This window comes from Euleptes europaea, chromosome 8 (genome assembly GCF_029931775.1).
Source record: "Euleptes europaea isolate rEulEur1 chromosome 8, rEulEur1.hap1, whole genome shotgun sequence".
NCBI lineage: Eukaryota > Metazoa > Chordata > Lepidosauria > Squamata > Sphaerodactylidae > Euleptes > Euleptes europaea.
Genome location: NC_079319.1, coordinates 2021054 through 2041406, shown reverse-complemented (window position 1 = coordinate 2041406; position 20353 = coordinate 2021054). Strand labels below are relative to the sequence as shown.

The window sequence follows — 20353 nt, the reverse complement described above, 5'->3', positions numbered from 1 at the left end:
CTGGAGAGCGCATATACAATCAGTGCTCTGCCAGCTACACTGGCTCCAGGTTTGGGGTGTGTGTGTGTGCGCGCGTCTTAAATGCCATCAAGTCGTTTCTGACTCATGGCGACCCTATGAATCAATATCCTCCAAAAAGTCCTATCTTTAACAGGCTTGCTCAGGTCTTGCAAATTGAGGGCCGTGGCTTCCTTTATGGAGTCAACCCACCTCTTGTTGGGTCTTCCTCTTTTCCTGCTGCCTTCCACTTTTCCTAGCATGATTGTCTTTTCCAGTGACTCTGGTCTCCTCATAAGGTTTTGGTATTGATCTTTAAAGCCTCAAACGGTCTGGGACCATTGTACCTGCGGGACCACCTCTCTTGATACACCCCCCCAAAGAGCACTACTCTCAACAAGTAATGACCTACTGGTGGTCCCTGGCCCAAGGAGTGTCCAGCTGTCCTCAACCAGGGCCAGAGCTTTTTCGGCTCTGGCCCCCGCCTAGTGGGACCCTCTATCAAGTGGGACCCAGGCCCTGCAGGATCGGGCTCAATTCCGCAGGACCTGGAAGATGGAGATTTTCTGCCAGGCCTACGGTTGAGGCAGCAATGGTTACATCCTAGATGGCCTCCCTACCCCCTTCCCCATTCCCTCAGTGATTTTTCTTGGTGCCCCTTTGTTTCTGCCTTCCTTTCCCTTTCTCCCCCCACCCTTCTCTGGTTATCCCCGTCATTGTTGAACACACATGAACACATGAAGCTGCCTTATATTGAATAAGACCCTCGGTCCGTTAAAGTCAGTATTATCTACTTAGACTGGCAGCGGCTCTCCGGGGTCTCCGGCAGAGGTTTTTTCATATTACCTACTTGCCTAGTCCGCTTAACTGGAGATGCCAGGGATTGAACCCAGGACCTTCTACCACTGAGCTACAGCCCTTCAGCGTTATGGGAGCCAACTGGGATTTTTAAAGCTAATAAGGTTTTTAATCATAACTTACATATTATAATATATTGTTTGAAATTTAATTGTATTCTTGGTTGTTATCCACCCTGAGTCTGACCATAGTCAGGAAATGGTGAGATAGAAATATAATAAAATAAATAAAAATAAAATAAATCTTGTCAGATCTGGGAAACTATGCGAGGTTGGCCATGGTTAGTATTTGAATGGGAGACCACCAAGTAAGTCAAGGTTGATACGCGGAGGCAGGCGATGGCAAACCACCTCTGAACCTCTTTTGCCTTGAAAACCCCACAGGGTCGCCATAAATCAGCTGTAACTTGATGGCCAAAATACAACAACACAATTCTAGGGGACTAAAATGTCACAGCCTCTGACCCCTGCCAACACTGGCCTATCAACATTAGCCCCACCTGAATACAATCCCAAGTTTAGGCAGCGTAACAAACCAACAAGTGTTTGATAAGTGGAAGAATATAGAATCATAGAGCTGGAAGGGGCCATAAAGGTCATCTAGTCCAACCCCCTGCTCAATGCAGGATCAGCCTAGAGCACAGTTTCCCAAACTGTGCTCTGCGAAGCATCTCCTAGTGCTCCATGAAGAGATTGGAAAGAAAAATACTACTGTCATTCAGTTTAGTATATAGGTGCTAGGTGAAAATCAGTGCTCCGTGACTCAAAACGTTTGGGAACCGCTGGCCTGGAGCATGCCTGACAAGTGTTTATCCAGCCGCTGCTTAAAGACGGCCGTAGAGGAGGAACCGGGTCTAATCCGACAGACAACAACAAAATCCTTGCTTTTCGGATGCTCCAAGCAGCGCCTTAACCTTTCCTTGTATCAATATTTACAATGGAGTCATTTTTGGACCAGGTCACTCCCAACGAATATCTGCTCAAAACTTCCACCACAACCACCAAAGGCAGGCTTGCCAAAATGTACCAAATGAAATTCACCATTCTATTCTCTGCTGGCCCGTTCTATGCAATTGTGTGGGACCAAGATTTGAAAAATAAAGTAGAATTCGATCAGTGCCTAGTAAACATTGGGCTGTGATGTCACCCCATGGGTCAGTAATGACCCGGTGCTTGCACAGGGGACTACCTTTACCTTTAAAGGTGGGTATGGGAACAAGACATTTGCTAGGTAACATAACAACACAAGAAAAGCCATGCTGGATTAGACCAAGGCCCATCAAGTCCAGCAGTCTGTTCACACAGTGACCAACCAGGTGAACATGAGGGTTCATAGAATCATAGAGTTGGAAGGGCCATCTAGTCTAAACCCCTGCTTAATGCAGGATCAGCCTAGACCAAACTCTTCACCATAAGAGGTAGGTTGGCAGAAGACAGTTGAAGGAAGCGGAATCATGAGGTACCATGCAGATATCCTAGGAGGGAGAATGAGCAGAGCTTGATCAGCTTGCAAGTAAGAAGTAAAGACTGCATCATCCAAAGAGAACTCTCTCCCTACATTAGCTTTTCCTCCTGTGAAGGTCAGTCAAGAAATAACATTCCCAACGAGAAGAAGAAGAAGAGTTGGTTTTTATATGCCCACTTTCGCTACCACTTAAGGAAGAATCAAACCAGCTTACAATCACCTTCCCTTCCCCTCCCCACAACAGACACCTTGTGAGGTAGGTGAGGCTGAGAGAGCTGTGACTGGCCCAAGGTCACCCAGCTGGCTTCATGTGTAGGAGCGGGGAAACAAGTCCAGTTCACCAGATTAATCTCCGCCACTCATGTGCAGGAGTGGGGAATCAAACCTGACTCAGATCAGAGTCCACCGCTCCAAATGAGGTCAGTTTGAAGAAGAAGAGTTGGTTTTTATATGCTGACTTTCTCTACCACTTCAGGCAGAATCAAACCAGATCACAATCGCCTTCCCTTCCCCACATCAGACACCCTGTGGGGTAGGTGGGGCTGAGAGTGACTCGCCCAAGGTCACCCAGCCGGCTCCGTGTGGAGGAGTGGGGAAACCAACCTAGTTCACCAGATTAGCCTCCACCACTCATGTGGAGGAGGAGTGGGGAATCAAACCCGGTTCTCCAGATCAGACTCCACCGCTCCAAACCACCGCTCTTAACCACTACCCCACGCTGGTGTAGCTGTGTTGGTCTGCAGTAGAGTAGCTAGATTCATGTCCAGGAGCACCTCAGATCAACAAGATTTCCGAAGTATACGCTTTCGAGGGTCAAAGCCAGCTTCGTCAGATCCGTCGGGAGTTTTGACTCTCGAAAGCTTATACCTCAGAAACCTCGTTGGCCTCTGAGGGGCTACTGGTCTCGAATCTAGCAATCCCAGTAAGGACAGGGAACTGGACAAATGTATTAGCTCACAATTCTAAAGACAGGACGTCTGATTTCCTGAGATGTCTAGAAAGCTCTGCATACATGGATTCAAAATAAGCTCTTTTGTTGCAGAATTGTTTCGTTGTTTCATTATCTGACAATAGTTAACTATGTGCACACCTGAGGCAGACTCATTTTCACCAATGTGACTACTAGCTGGAGCCTGAAAATGTGAAGATCAGTGGATGGACACCGGAAAAGCACGACTACAAAAAAGATGCTTGCCAGGGACCCCAAACAATGGTGTTTCCTCAAGTGATGAGACGAAACCTGGCACAATTTGTAACCAAGGAGACTGAAAGTCAAGTGAAAGTCATGCGGAAGGAATGGACTTCCAAGAAGGGTCGTTCTTCAAACCATGATTAATCCATTCACGAGCAACAAGGAAGCAGAAAAAAATGATACTAAGTGTTTGTGTGGACACAAAAGAAGCCATTCTGTGGCAAACAGATCGGAAACAAACAGCAAAACCACAAGCTTGGCATGTCTCTGAAAAGGTGTGAAAGATCAGGGTGGGGGACCCATTGACTGGCACGTACTTGGCATTTTTCTGTTCCAAGCTTTCTGCACCTGGCCGAGAGGGCGGGGGCCAGGCATGGGTTTTTCCACTGCTTAAAATGCAGTCACCTTGTGGCCTTATGCTCTGGGAAAACATCTCTTGTCTCCTTCCTGGGGCATTTTCCAGGCTTCCAGTTATCTATTTTTATGTAATTATTTACAGGATTTGTATCCTGCTTCTGCCCTTACAAGGGCCACCAAGGCAGCATGCTATAGCCATGTTTTCAACCTTTCCAAGCCCAGGGCTTCCCTCCACCCCATGGGACCACAGAGCTGTGTGCATGGGACCGGAAGTCATGTGACATCAGAGCCCTGTGACCGCAAGACAAGGACCTGGTGGTATCAAGTCCAAGACTGGAGGCAGAAGAACCGGGGACTCAAAACATACAAGCAGGTGTACCTCAATGAGGAGCAAGCCGCATGCCAGAGCCTGGGAGGAACCTCCTCGGATGCCCAGTATCCTGGCACGGCCTCTCTGCCCTAATGCTCCTTTCAACATGTGTGCAAAGACAGGCAGGAGGCCCGTCACCCTTAGGTGAATAACGAAGAAGGAGAAGATGTTGGTTTTTATATGCCGACTTTCTCTACCACTCAAGGCAGAATCAAACCCGCTTACTATCTCCTTCCCTTCCCCTCCCCACAACAGACACCCTGTGAGGCAGGTGGGGCTGAGAGAGCTCTAAGAGCTGTGACTAGCCCAAGGTCACCCAGCTGGTTTCATGTGTAGGAGTGGGGAAACCAACCTGGTTCACCTGATTAGCATCCGCTGCTCATGTGGAGGAGTGGGGAATCGAACCCGGTTCTCCAGATCAGCCTCCACCACTCCAATGCACTTTCAATCCACTTTCATGATCATTTGCAAGTGGATTTTGTCATTTCACACAGTAAAATCCAGCTGCAAAGTGCACTGAAAGTGGATTAAAAGTGCATTATTCGGCATGTGTGAAAGAGCCCTCACTCTATGCTATGCACAGTGGCAGCAGATCCTTCCCAAAAGTAACAAAGAAGTTTGGGTTAATAGGGGCTTGCAACCACCTAAGGATCTTGATCATAGAATCATAGAGTTGGAAGGGTCCCCTGGGGTCATCTAGTCCAACCCCCTGCACAATGCAGGAATTTCACAACTATGGAATGGAAATGCGCTCTTTTGGGGGGGGGGCGCTAAAGCCAGACTTGCAAGCCCATTCCCATAGCTTCTTTAATTCACAAATAAAACGGACATTTTTTCTGCCATGGCCCATAAGACTGTATGTGTGGGAAGGGGGCATATTACAGGTTGTATTGAGCCGTGAGAGAAAGAAGATGCTTGGGACCCGTCAGGGAAAGCCGGGTGTGAAGTCCTCCTCTCTTATCAGCTTCTGATAAAGCGAAATCGACCCAGGCGGGGCTCGAACACATGGTCCCGAGCTCCAGAAGGTGCTGCTTCAGCCATTAGGCCACCAGGCCTAAGCCCACGTTAGTCCTTGGCCCTTGGCCTCTCGATAAGACCTTGCTGAGCTGGCTGGTGAGCAGGATGCAAAGTGCAGACTGTTGCTCTCGGCAGACTGCAGCTTTTGCCAGAAGGCAGATAAGCGGTGGGTGAGATGTGCAGGCTGGAGCTGGCAGTGCCCAGCCTTCTCAGCTAAGGGGGCCACAAGCCCATCTCTGCCCGCTAGAGGCAGAGGTGGCATTCTTCAATAGCCACTGGATTTCTCATTCAGCGGAAAAGCGGCCGACTCTCTTGCCAAAGGATCAGAGGAGCAGGCCTGTTCTATTAGGTGCTGTGGAACACAGGCAGAATGCTGCTGCTGCAGTCGTCTTGTTTGTGGGATTCCTGGAGGCACCTGGTGGGCCACCGAGTGAACAGACTGCTGGACTTGATGGGCCTTGGTCTGATCCAGCAGGGCCTTCCTTATGTTCTTATGTTCATACCTATTCTCTCCAGGATCAGAGGAGCCTGCCTATTATATGAGGTGCTTTGGATCACAGGCAGGAGAATGCTGCTGCAGCTGTCTTCTTTGTGGGCTTCCTAGAGACACCTGGTTGGCCACTGTGTGAACAGACTGCTGGACTTGATGGGCCTGGGTCTGATCCAGCAGGGCCTTCCTTATGTTCTTATGTTCATATCTATTCTCTCCAGAATCAGAGGAGCATGCCTATTATATCGGGTGCTGTGGAACACAGGCAGGACAATACTGCTGCAATCACCTTGTTTGTGGGCTTCCTAGCCTAGAGGCACCTGGTTGGCCACTTGATGTCCCTTCATCTGATCCAGCATGGCCTTTCATATTCTTATGACCCTTTGCATCTTTCCTTATGCCTTTTGTTTCAGAAGGGATGAGGAAATACATTTCACTAACTTGGCTCATCTCACTTGGATGCATGTAGAACAGATATTATTTTAATGTAATAGAAATGGGGGGGGCTACAATGGAGAGAAAAATATAACAGCCACTCTATCCTTAAAAAGATTTCAAATCTGTTAAAAATCTGTACAGTAAAAGAAAGTTACGTTAATGATGATTTTTTTAAAAGCCACTTGTCCGAGGAGGTAGGGCTGTCAAAAAAAAAAAATTCGGTACAGTTCGGATTCGGCCGAATTTGACCCTTGTGGGGTCGGTACGGTCCGAAGTCCGAACTCCCCTGCTTCGGATCCCCGGTAATTCGGGGGGATCCGGAGTTCGGGGGAAAATTCGGCCGAAGCGCGCCTTCAGGGATTCCCTGAAGGCGCGCGGGGGCCCTTTAAACTGATCTGAGCCTCCCAGCTGGGAGGCGCAGATCAGTTTAAAGGGCAGCCCGCCCCCCTTCAGCGGGCTCCGCTGGAGAGGCGCGGGCTGTCATTTAAACTCATCTGAGCCTCCCGGGCGGGAGGCTCAGATGACTTTAAATGACAGCCGTGCCTCTCCAGCGGAGCCCGCTGGAGAGGCGCGGCTGCCCTTTAAACTCATCTGCGCCTCCCGGGCGGGAGGCTCAGATGACTTTAAATGACAGCCCGCCCCCCTTCAGCGGGCTTCCCTGCAGGGGGGCGGGCTGTCATTTAAACTCATCTGTGCCTCCCGGGCGGGAGGCACAGATGAGTTTGAATGACAGCCCGCCTCCCTTCAGCGGGCTCCCGTGAAGGGGGGGGGCTGTCATTTAAACTCATCTGTGCCTCCCGGGCGGGAGGCACAGATGAGTTTGAATGACAGCGCGCCTCCCTTCAGGGGAGCCCGCTGAAGGGAGGCGGGCTGCCCTTTAAACTGATCTGAGCCTCCCAGCTGGGAGGCGAAGATCAGTTTAAAGGGCAGCCCGCGCCTTTCAGCGGGCTGCCCTGAAGGGGGGGCCGAATTGGCCGAATTTATTCGCGAACTCCCGAACTCGCTGAATTCAGCCCCCCCGGTTGCCCGCCAGATTTGAGTTCGGATCTGTCCGAACTGAAAATCACCGAATCAGGGGAAATTCGGTTGATTTTCAGTTCGGACCGAACCGAATTGACAGCCCTACGAGGAGGAGAGGAGAGGAGTTAGTTTTTTATATGCCAACTTTCTCTGCCACTTAAGGAAGAATCAAACCAGCTTACAATCACCTTCCCTTCCCCTCCCCACAACAGGCACCTTGCGGGGTAGGTGGGGCTGAGAGAACTGTGATTAGCCCAAGGTCCTCCAGCTGGCTTCATGTGTAAGAGTGGGGAAACCAACGCAGTTCTCCAGAGTCCGCCGCTCCAACCCACTACATCAAGTTGGCTGTTGCCAACACAGTCGCTCCAAAGGAAAGATCTTCAAGCCCTTTGTCTTGTGTTCAAATGCTTTAACTCTGTCTCTGGGCAGGTGGCACCCCTTGCCAGCTCCCCAGGGACCAAGCCTCAACACCCAAGACCTCCCCCCACCCCCGTGTTCTCTTCAGAGGGCCAATTCCCACATTACGAAGTCCTCATGGCTGCCACAACAGGACTCCCATCAACCATCTGCCTGGAGTTCTTTGCTCACAGTGGCTGTCTAAAGCCATTTCAGGTCAGGAAACCTGCATGTGTTCGCACATGTGTGCATGCCAGAGCCCTGATTTGAAGCTGGCTGTGTCGAAGCAGAGAGGATGGTTCGATCCATGACAGAATGGTAAAAAAAAGTTGTGGGTTTTTTTGGCCACGCTGGTAAAAGGGCTTTCTCTCTAATAAGGGCAAACAGCAGCAAAACACATACCTTATATGGCTTCAGGTTCAATCTCTGCCTTGAATTAAATGGGGGGAAGGGAAATTGAATGTAGCAGAGCTGGAAAAGATTCCTGACCAGCAGAGCTGACAGCAACAGACCGGTGGCCCAGACTTAGTATGTCCTCCTCTTGGACAAGTGTTTCCCACAGCCTGGAGAAAAAAAGTCCTGTCTCTTTAATAGAGGCTTAAAGTGTAGAAATGCACATCACCTGGCAAATAACATACTATTAAGTCTCTATTAAAGGGACAGGGCATCTCCCCCGCAGGCAGTTGGCAATCCTACCACAGATCCTTTCAACTCCTTAGCTGTGCCCCCATCCAGAAAAAGTGAGTGTAGATTTTCCCCCCCTTTGCCCCCACCTTCTTCTTATCCCTTTTTTGCCTTCCTTATGGCAAATTTCAGTTTGTATGCACCTTGGGGCAAAGACTTCTCTTGCTCTACAAATAAATTAATCAACCCTGGCCTGGCAAAAGATCTCTTTTCTAAAAGAGCTGAAAGTGACGGAGGACGAAAGGGCCCCGGTACAGTTCAGACTTGTGCAGAAGGCAGAAATTCTGCCCACGTGGGTTCACCCGCCCCCAGCACACCTGCGGGAAGCTACCTGGTTTGCACAGTAATTAAAGCTGCTTCCCCACCTCCCTCTAATTTTGCATATGGTCTCCCTGCTTTTCCCTCTGCATTTAATTCTGGGTGATCTGTGAGCTGTTTCCTCTCTGGGGCCTGCCTAACTGGGATCTTATTCCTTGCCTGCTGTTCTGGTGTGTATCTCCAGCAGGTGTCTGTTGACCAAGTTTGATGTTTGCACAGCACAAACAGTCTCTCCTCCCCAAATCCTCTGCCAGGATTCCCCCACCACTTATGTCCAGAGGGAAGAGCAGAACCCAAAACAAAGGGGAAAATCTGCAAAAACTGATGGGAGCTGAAGCAAAAAACCACCGTGGGCAAACTCAAGAGTCTGGGTAAATACTCCCCCTGCCCTCACAGATACAGCTGCCAACCTCCGGGTAGGGCCTGGAGGTCTCCAGGAATTACAACTGATCTCCAGACTACAGAGATCAGTCCCCTGGAGAACACAGCTGCTTTGGAGGGTGGACTCTACAGCATTATACTCTGCTGAGATGCCTCCCTAGGCTTTACTCCCAAATTTCCAGGAATTTCCCAGCCTGGAGCTGGCAACCATATAGTGTGAAGGAGCCACTGAGATCTGCATGCTGTCTTTGGAAAGGGAGACAGAAGTGTACTTCTTAACCTGAAGGATTCACCCAGAGGTACTGCTAGCAGCCACAGACGGAACCATCCTCCCCCCTCCCCCCCAGTACGTTTGGGCTCCATCATGGACTATGCCATAAGCAGATTTGCAGAAAGCAAGAAACACTACGACGTGCGACTCACAGAGATTTATAAGTACGCACCAGGAAGAAACACAATCTGCAAAATGTACAATATGCACTGTGCCGAAACAAGCCAGGGTGTGTCAGGGAAAGGTGCTGGCAAGCCCATGCTTGGCAACCAATTGCAGGCTGTACAGAATTAACAGGTTAGACTGACGCACAACCGGGGAAGGCCGGGGAAGGCCAGGGAAAACTCTTAGCCCATACAGAGACCAAAGGACCAGAGTGGAGAGTCTGGCGGTGGGATGCACCACAGGGGCCTGCCTCCCTGGGACAGGGAGTTCCACAATTTAATAGGGACATAAGAATCGCCGTGGTGACATCAGACCACCTTGAGTCCAAGTGAGAAAGGCAGACTATAAACAATGTAAATAAATAATGTAAATAATATGTTTGGTGAGAACACCTCCATCCTCTGCCTCCCCCCGCCCCACAAGCACCTAGGTGAGCACCTTGGACCACTCCAAAACTGAATCCTCTTTCACCCCTCTTCTGGAAACAAAGAGATCAAACAGGAAAGGAAGGAATAGAATGTTTGCATGCGTTTGATGTGCAAAGGGTTTGCAGAATAAAAGAGAATCCATAATTTCTCCCTCCCTCAGCCGATAATTGAAACCAAGGGAAGATCACACACAGCCTCCTGGGAAGACCTTCTGAGCTGTGAAGGCTGGCGGAGGTTGCGGGCGGAGGGAGGTTGGTCAGAAGAGCCCCCCCCCGCCCCGGAGGCAAAGGGAAGGTTTGGAAGCTAGCTCTCCCTGGTTCAGCCTACCTCAAAATCTATTGGCTGCTTCCACGGAGATGGGGATCATGTCCAGTTAGAAGCCGTCCCCTGGCCTTTGCAGCTGCCCAGAGGGAGCAAACAGTGGTCATTCAAGAAAATCTTATCACTTATCTACCAAGTAAAGGGATTCTAAAACTTTTTCCACTTGCAACCCCTTTTCACCTGAGACATTTTTATGCAACCCCGGGTATATAGGTATATAAAATAGGTATACAAATCAAACATTTACTGAATAAATCATAAAGAAATCTTTCACTGTTGCCAAATTTTTCGCGACCCCCACATTCAGTTACGCAACTTCATATGGACCCCACACCTGAGCAGTGGCTCAGTGATAGAGCATCTGCTTGGCTTGCAGAAGGTCCCAGGTTCAACCCCCGGCATCTCCAGTTAAAGGGACTAGGCAAGTAGGTGATGTGAAAGACCCCTGCCTGAGACCCTGGAGAGGCCGCTCCCAGTCTGAGTAGACAATACTGACTTGGATGGAACTAGGGTCTGATTCATGTGTTCATGTCCCACAGTTTAAGAAGCTTTGGTCTAGTACATTTTTATCCCCTCCTTCCTCTACAGTTCACCCTTCCCCAATTATCCACACAACCCTGTGGGGTAGCATAGACAAGGACAGAGCGACTGGCCCATGGTCATGTATTTCATGTGTCAACCTATTCACTTCCTGGCAAAGTAGGGTTGGAAACTGTGGTTTCCCAGATCCTAGACCAACCCTCCCACCACTACACTTTTTATCCTACCCATGCTTCAAGGAAGGAGCACAGGGCACCATACCACTCACAACAACCCTGTGAGGTAGATCAGGCCGAGAGAAGGTGACTTGCCCATGGTCACCCACCCAGGGAGCATCACGGTGATTTGAACCCAGGATCTCCAGCCCTAGATCAACTAGTCATATGCGTCACGCTGCATATGAACTGCCCATGGCCAGAGACACTCTTCCCCAGAACTTGCCCTCAGGACTGGAAAGAGGTTCAAAATCAAACAAAGATGGCATTCCAGTCCACCCCTCCTGACCTAAGAGCGATAATTTCAAGCCCTTGTTTCTTCACCCTGTGCCGTCAGCTTTCTAAATACCTCAAACAAGTTCGACCACCTCTTTGCCTTTATCTCTTCATGACATTATGCAAAGCGTGAAACTGGTTTTTGTTAATCAGGCAGCTGTGGAGACGTTACGCAAAGACATTAAGCGCAAAATGGCACAGAAACAGTGAGCTCAACACTGCCAGGGATGGGACATTTACACGCAGCCCATCAAGAAGAAGAAGAAGAAGAAGAAGTTGGTTTTTCTATGCCGACTTTCTCTACCACTTAAGGGAGACTCAAACCGGCTTACAGTCCCCTTCCCCTCCCCACAACAGACACCCTGTCAGGAAGGTGGGGCTGACAGAGCTCTAAGAGAGCTGTGACTAGCCCAAGGTCACCCAAGCTGGCTTCATGTGGAGGAGTGGGGAAACAAATCCAGTTCACCAGATTAGCCTCCACCACTCATGTGGAGGAGCTGGGAATCAAACCCGGTTTTCCAGATTATAGAGTCCACCACTCTTAACCACTACACCATGCTGGCAAGGGGTGAAAGGCCCAAAAGACAAGGGTCACTTGGAGGGGGGATCTTTTCCTTTTTGGCGAGTAGGGCCAAATATATATATATTGCCATCAACTTGCAGCAGACGTATGGTGACCCCATTGGGTTTTCAAGGCAAGGGATGTTCAGAGGTGTTTTATCACCACCTGCCTCTGTGCAGCTACCCTGGCCTTCCTTGGTGGTCTCCCAGCTTCATACCCTAAGCAGGGTCTTCATCTTGCTACTGCAGCTGGCCTTGTCCTAGCTAGCATTGCCAACTGTTATCCTGGAAGTGCTCCTGTGCCTTCTACAGATGTGGAAAAGGAAGAAATTTAAGCACCCAACCCTCTAACCAACAGGGAGAACAAGGGAAGAAGCAGGGAAATGTTACCCAACAAATTTCTTGCCATCATGCAGCTGTTAAAGGTACAGAAGCTCTGCCAGAAAAAAAGTTGGCAACTGGAGAGCTAGCATGGTGTAATGGTTAAGAGTGGTGGAGTCTGATCTGGAGAAGCGGGTTTGATTCCCCACTCTTCCACATAAGTGGCAGAGGCTAATCTGGTGAACTGGATTTGTTTCCCCACTTCTCCACATGAAGCCAGCTGGGTGACCTTGGGCTAGTCACACTCTCTCCGCCTCACCTACCTCACAGGGTGTCTGTTGTGGGGAGGGGAGGGGAAGGTGATTGTAAGACAGTTTGATTCTGCCTTAAGTGGTAGAGAAAGTCGGCTTATTAAAACCAACTCCTCTTCTTCTTTCACCCCAGCTGATGGCTTATCAAAGGTTGCATTCACACTGCAGTTTTCTACAGTGGTTTTAATGGCAGCATTTTAAAACTAGCAAACACATTTTGTTTCAAAAGATTATATTAAATTAACAGCGGAATCCTATGCAGACTTACTCCAGGCCATTGAAATCAATGGGATTAAACTGAAGCTATTCTGCATAGGATTGCACTGTAAGGCTGGTAGAAAAGATGGAGGATTCGGCCTGGAGACTGCTTTCAGGTCACTTTGGACTCCAGGCAGTTTCCATTTCCCCAAGGCATTCATTTTGTCCTTGGCTGTTTGAATCTTTCCAAAGACAAAAAGGATGCAGACAAATTCTCAAGAGTAAACATTTGCATTTTCTTTGGTCCAAATGCTTACATAGCTGGAGGGGAAGAGAAGAGGGGCTTCACCTGTACCAGGAAATGGGGTAACAACTGGCTAGATTTGCAGCGAGCCTGCAATACCAGTTAGGTCTTGCAAAGGTCAGCAATAACAGCTCTGTGACCTTACAACCTGTGAGTCCATTTATAGCTGAAAAGGTTAAACAAACAATGCTCCTTGAGACAAAGAGATGCATGCACCATGGAGAGCCTTTCATAACCAGGAGGAAAAGAACATCTTCCCAAATGCTACTGATCCTGAGCTTACCAGATTCTTAGGACTTTGCTTGGGGCGACAAAATACCTTGAAGGATGAAAAGCAACAGAGAGGGGGGCACTCAGTACCCGCCTCCTATCCAGTGGGATGCTTCTCCCCAGGTCTCCCAGATTTGGGCCACGCACTCTAGGCCCTACCCTGTTCCCTTTCAGATTTAGGATTGCCTGGAGATCTCCTGGAATTACAGCTGATCTCCAGACAACAGAGATCAGTTCCCCTGGAGGAAACAGCTGCTTCGGAGAGGGGACTCTATGGACCCTGCTGAGGTCTCTCCTCTCCCCCAGACTCCACCATCTCTAGACCCTGCCCACCAATCTCTAGGAATTTCCCAACCTGAAGCTGGTAACCCTACTTACAATACTAATTGTACTGCAACTTCATGCATTTGCTAGCTCCCTCCCCCAGCCCGATTCGGTGGGGTTAGGGGTGTTCCCAACTACACAAGCAGTTTTCATAATGTCAGAAAAGTAACTCAGATTTTACTAAACATTTCCACTGACATAAACACCTCCCCCCCCCCCACCCAGATTTTCAACATCTAATCCCCTCCACGATGTCATGGGGGTGCTGACTCTCTCAGGAGGCCCACTAAACAGGAAGTAGTGATTAAGGGCCTTTCCCCACACATCCTGTAGCATATGGAGGGAATTCCCCATGGGGACAGGAATGGGGGGGACAGCTATGGAGTAGTGTTGGACTAAAATCAGTAAGACCCGAATTCAAACCCACACTCTGCCTTGGAATCTTGCTGAGTGATCATGGGCCAGTCACGTGCCCTTAGCCTAGCCTACCTCACAGGGTTATTGTGAGGATAAAATGGAGAAGGGGGAAAACAACATGTCCTGACCTGCCATCAATGCAGGAAGGGAGGATAGAAATGTACTTATCTGGGAGATTGCAACCAGAAAATCAGAAGGAGATTTAGACTGGGAAGGGCAGCCATAAAGGAGCTAGAAGAGATTCTTAAGTGTAAGGGTGTGTCACTGGCAACCAAGATCAGGTTAATGCATGCCATCGTATTCCCTATTACTACATATGGGTGTGAAAGCTGGACATTGAAGAAAACTGACAGAAAGAAAAGTTCATCCATTTCATAGAATCATAGAGATGGAAGGGACCACCAGGGTCATCTAGTCCAACCCCCTGCACAATGCAGGCAATTCACAACTACCTCCCCCACACACACCCCACTGACCCCTACTCCATGCCCAGAAGATGGCCAAGATGCCCTCCCTCTCATCATCTGCCTAAGGTCATAGAATCAGCATTGCTGACAGATGGCCATCTAGCCTCTTCTTAAAAACCTCCAGGGAAGGAGCGTTCACCACTTCCCAAGGAAGCCTCCTGAGAAAAGTGGTGTTGGAGAAGAGTTTTACGGATACCCTGGACTACCAAAAAGACAAATCAGTGGATTCTAGACCAAGCCTGAACTCTCTCCTAGAAGCTAAAATCACTCACCCAAGGCTATCATACTTTGATCACATTATGAGAAGACAAGCCTCACTGGAAAACTTGAAGGCAGCAGGAAAAGAGGAAGACCCAACATGAGATGGATTCACTCCATAAAGGAAGCCACAGCCCTCAATTTGTAAGACCTGAGCAAGGCTGCTATGTTTGGGGGCACATTAATTCACACGGTCACCATACGCCGGAAGTGACTTGACAGCACTTTACACCACAACTAAACAGTAGTTCATTGGTCACAACACACAATGTGGCATAACTTACAGGCTACAGTTTCTTCTAGGTTCATTTTAAAAGGCTTTTTTTGTCTTTTCCAGGTAGATTCTGGGGCAGCCGTATCAAGTGGGAGGAAAGACACGTGGAGGGAAAGGCCCCCATTCCCATTTTCCCAATGAAAAAAGTCACCCCCTAAGCCGCCTGTACCCTTGCTGGGAAAGAATACAGGAACCCCACCCCCACACATGAGCATGTTTTGTGAAAGGGCAGGAGGGGAAGCTGGGTTGCACATGCCCTTGTGCCTGGGTTCAGATGACGGTCTGAACAGAGGACACCCACCAAGGCAGAAAGAAGACTTAAGTACTCAGGGTCTCTCTGGGCAACCAGGTGCTTTGCAAACCACAGAGTCCGCAATCGCAGGCACCGGCCCTCAAGAGGGTGCCGTGTACATGAAGAAGAAAAAGAAGAGTTGGTTTTTATATGCCAACTTTCTCTGCCACTTAAGGAAGAAGCAAACGGGTTTACAATCACCTCCCCTTCCCCTCCCCACGACAGACATCCTGTGTGGTAGGTGGGGCTGAGAGAGATCTAAAAGAGCTGTGACTAGCCCAAGGTCACCCAGCTGGCTTTGTGTGTAGGAGTGGGGAAACAAACCCAGTTCACCAGATTAGCCTCCGCTGCTCATGTGGAGGAGTGGGGAATCGAACCCGGTTTTCCAGATCAGACTCTGCCGCTCCAAGCCACCGCTCTTAACCACTACACCACGCTGGCTCTCTACGTGCACAAGATACAGTCCCTCGGCTGAACACGTGGAGGCTGAGGGGTAGATGCGGCAGCCGCCTAGCCCCTCCACCACTGGACAGGCCATGATGAAGCTAGACTTGCGCTGGGAAATCTGTGTTCCCAGCTCCCAGCCATTTGTAAGAACTCAGTTCACAGGCACACCTGAGAACTGAGTTTACAAAGTTGCTGGGAGCGCTGCGCATGGAACCCCAGCACATGTCTGGCTTCTGACACACCACCACTGCTTAATTCCTGCACACAGAGACAACTATGGTTCAGATCTTTGTAGGCTGGCATCAGGGAACCCCAGCTGGGTCCTTCCTTTTCTGTCGTCTGTTAAGAACTGCAAACCGGGCACACAGGAGGCCCCTCTATTGCCTGGGTGGATTTTCCCTGACGGAGTCTCTGCCCTGCAGGTGTTGACGGTGGGGTGAGGGGAAGGAACCAAGCGCTGGGCGGGGGGTCACCCTTGCGGTGAATGTGCCCCCCTCCCAATATAGGTCTTAGCATCTAAACAGCACATCTGACCTTGCCCCTTTCAATAACCTTGACAACAGCCCTGCAAGGTAGGCCTAGCCTGGAATCCTTCCAGGCTGCAATCCTTCCCTGGAAGTAAGCCGCATTCCATGAACTGGGACTTACTTCCTAGTTCCTTACTACAACTTGCTTAGGCTCTCCTTAAGTGGCTTCCTGCTAATTAATCTGGAACAACTGCCACCAGCTCTTTCCATAATGGTAGGCTGGGGCACACATTCAGATTCCCCTCTTCCCTTTCGCCTACCAGGCAAAGGTTCATTTGGGGGGCGGCACCATCAAGCAGGGCGCAGACTCAGGGCAGGGGCCGCCAGCGGCACGGGAGGTGACCGGCACCCCCTCTGCAGCCCGGTCCAAGCCCAGCTCAGGCGGGCAGGGGCAGGACCCTGGGGCTTAGACCCAGCTGGTGGCAGTGCCAGCCTCGGAGGGCACGGGACGGCAACAGGCTTTGCTGGGTGCAATGGCAGCCCTCAAGCCATGTGCGGCGGGTGGTCCCGTGCCCGCCCCCTCTCCTCTATTCTCCAAGCTCTCATAGGAACATAAGGAAAGCCCTGCTGGATCAGACCCAGGTCCATCAAGTCCAGCCGTCTGTTCGCGCAGTGGCCAACCAGGGGCCTCTAGGAAGCCCACAAACAAGACAACTGCAGCAGCACCACCCTGCCCGTGTTCCACAGCACCTAAGATAACAGGTATGGCTCCTGTGATCCTGGAGAGAATAGGTGTGCACCATGACTAGTATCCATTTTGACTAGTAGCCATGGGTAGCCCTCTCCTCCATGAACATGTCCACTCCCCTCTTCAAGCCCTCCAAGTTGGCAGCCACCACCTTGCAGAGGACCCTCGCGGGGGCCCCGGCCGGGCCGGCCCCTCCGCCTGCGCTGGGGAGTGTAGCCCCGGGCACCCCCCCGCCTCCGCCTCCGCGGCTGGAGTTTGACCCAGGCGCCTCCATCCCTCCATCCCTCCATCCCTCCATCCATCCGTGCGCCGCCCGCGTTACCTTTCCACACGGCCCGGCCGGGCACTGCACACGAGCCGCGGCGATATTTAACAGGGCCTCGACGGCAGCGGGCGGCAGAGCGCCTTCGCCCGACGCCAGCAGCCTGTCCAGGGCCAGGCGGGCGTCCGGCGGGCCGGCCGTGGCCAGGCCGAGCCACAGGAGCAGCGCCGGGAAGCGCATGGCCGGCGGCGGGCGGGCCGGGGCCGTCGAGGGGCCGGGCGGCGGCGGCGGCGGCAAGGGCGCGCGGCGGCGGCGGGGCTGGCGCGGGAGGTCCGGCAGCCGCTGGCCGGCGGGGCTGGGCTGGGCTGCGGCGGGGCCTCGACGGCGGCGGCTGGACGGCGCGGCGGCTGCTCCGGGCGGAGGGCGCGGCGGGGCTGGCCAGGGCCGGCCGTCGGGGCTGGGCTGCGGCCACGCGGCGGACTCCCCAGCCCGGACGCGGACTGCAGGCGCGGCTGGCCGTCGGGGGAAGCCAAGCGCTCGACCCGACGCCCCGTCGGAAGTGGCAGGGAGACTCCGCGCTTGCCCAACCACGCGGGTGGCGGTGGCGGGGCCGGGCGCGCCGCCTCCTCCCCTCCCCGGGGGCCGCCGCCGGAGCTCGACGGGCAGGGGGTGTGGTGTCGGCCCCCTGCCACGCTACTGGCCCGGCGCCTGGGGCTGGAGGAACTGGCGCTGGCCGCATCGGGACTTCCCATGGGGCTGCTTCCCTGCTCTTACACGGTGCACTTTGCAAAAAGTGTGGACATGGAGGACACTCTGCACAAGCTCAGAGGCACGTGGGCCGTCTTTTTCTGTACAAAGTGGGAGAATCCCTCTGCACGTGCTCAGAGGCGCTCCAGTCCTTATTTTAAAGGACTGTGTTTCTGAGCGTGTGATTCTCCCCCGTCTTTAAAGAGGCAGAAGGTTGGAGTGCCTCTGAGCTTGTGCAGAATGCTACCATCCCCCCTTTTTTTAAAGGCAGGGAGGTGCCCCGGACCTGCTTAAAGGGGCTCAGCTCAAAATTGAAAGTGCAAAATGAAGCAAAGGGCAGATTTGGTTTTTTTTAACTAGATTTCCATTTTAGCCAGAGGAGGTTCAGGGTTGGGGTCCCTGTGCACAAGGTGACCAGGTTGGCCAGAGGATACCAAAGACCAAACCCCGAAGGTGGCCGTGAATCTGTCTGAGTAGGGGGGTGCCACCCTGCATCCCTGTTTCTTCTCTATGGAAAAGCCATGGGAGAAATCATTCCTGGTTTTGGAGCAGGCGAATCACCAATGTGATGACGACCCCCAGTTTTGCATCTCTTTGTCCCAACTGTCCTGTGCTGCTGAAGAAGAAGGAGAGCTGGTTTTAAATGCCGACTTTCTCCCCCACTTAAGGGATGCTCAAAACGGCTTACAATCACCTGCCCCTCCCCGCAACAGGCACCCTGGGAGGTATGCGGGGCTGAGAGAATGTGACTTGCCCAAGGTCACCTGGCAGGCTTCATGTGTAGGAGTGGAGAAACAAATCCAGTTCACCAGATTAGCCTCCACCGCTCACATGGCGGAGTGGGAAATTAAACCCGGTTCTCCAGATCAGACTCCACCACTCCAAACCACCGCTCTTAACCACTACACACACTGGCTCTCCAGAGGCCCTGAGCACAGACCTGGCTGCAGCTGCAGCAGCTAAATGGTTAAACATGACCAAGCTGAAACAAATCCTGACAAGGGAGAGGCAATGCTGGTTGGGAGGGAAGGTGGAGGTCTTGAAGGGCCCCCTGTGCCCTACTTTGGATGGGCTTCACCTGGCTCTTGCTGACTCACTGAATGAAGAGTCGGGTTATTGATGGCATAACAAGTTAATTTCAGTGGTTTAAAAATATTCAGCTTTCCGCAATCTCTGTTTCCTCTGGAAGATGCCTCCCTTCCTCCACCCAGCTGATCTGACCATGTGGACTTTGCCACAGTAACCTTGCAGCTACTCTACTCCAATGCTGTCTTCATGGGTCTGCCCTTGAAGACAATCCAGAAACTCCAGCTAGTACATAATGTTGCAGCTTTATTATTGGGTATTAGAGTAGAACTAGAATTATTCAGCAGGATGTAGGGTTTTTTTTTGTCACCATCTCTTGTATGCACTAGCTTGTTCTTAGTGCATTTTTTAAATTGCTATAATCCATTTTTTGCATTTATTGTGTCATGTTTTATTCCAATTTTTAGTGCCTTTTTCTCTAATTCTGTAATCCAATCTTATTGCATCATTCATTGCATTACTTTAAATTTTGTAATCTGTCTGGAGCCTCAGCCCAAAAGGCAGACTGTAAATAAAGTAACTGCATTCAAGGGCTGCCACACATTGCAGATGGCACAAGGCTGGCACTTCCGGACAATTATATGCCCAGTGTGGAAGCCACGGATTCTGCCATGCTGTCTTCGGCTGGGCTGTCCGGAAGGGTGGGAGGAAGTCTGCAGCTGCTCCCCCAAAGAGAGTAGGGCCGATTCACAGCTTGCTTCTACCCTAACCATTAGGCCCCACACCTTCTTTCACCTGCTGGGAACGAAACTCTGATGTTATGAATCATCCGCCTGCTCCTGTAACTGCTAGACACCACACCCCTTGAGCAGCTGGCAGGAGAACCCAGGAGCTCTAGTAGTGGGCAAACCTCAGGACCTGAAGAACAAAGATCATCACATCAGAATGTAATCCTAATTACAGGGGCAGATCACCACTTTATCTTGCCAGGTCCTGCCCTAGATGGGTGCTGGTGGCCAGGAGAAAGCTGAGCTAAACCTCAGTAGCAAGGGTGAGGCAGGTGGTGACCAGAAACAGGGCTTTTTCGGTGGTGGCCCCTTGCCTTTAGAGTGATTTTCCCCATCATGCTTGCCTGGCACCCACCTTGCTTTCCTTTAGGTACAAAGTCAAAGCATTTCTCTTTACCTAGTGTGAGCCAGTGTGGTGTAGTAGTTAAAAGTGTAAGACTATTATCTGGGAGACCCAGGTTCAAATCTCCACTTATGCCATGGAAGGGAAGCTCATTGGGTGACCTTGGGCCAGTCACGCATTCTCAGCATAACCTTCCTCACAGGGTTGTTGTGAGGATAAAATGGAGACAAGGCGAACAATGTAAGCCATGGAGGAGCTGGCTATTCATGGCTATTAGTAAAAATGCATGCTAGTCATGATGCATACCTATTCTCTCCAGTATCAGAGGAG

General features: G+C 51.1%; 1 protein-coding gene across 1 annotated transcript in view; it reads right to left on the bottom strand.

The window, feature by feature from the left end:
• The window catches only part of SLC39A4 (solute carrier family 39 member 4), a 37739-nt gene extending 20380 nt beyond the window's left edge, over positions 1–17359 (bottom strand). Inside the window, exon 1 of the mRNA XM_056854134.1 lies at positions 17180–17359. Coding sequence (XP_056710112.1) covers positions 17180–17359 — 180 coding nt within the window. The remainder of the gene's footprint in view (positions 1–17179) is intronic.
• Positions 17360–20353: the final 2994 nt, after the last annotated feature.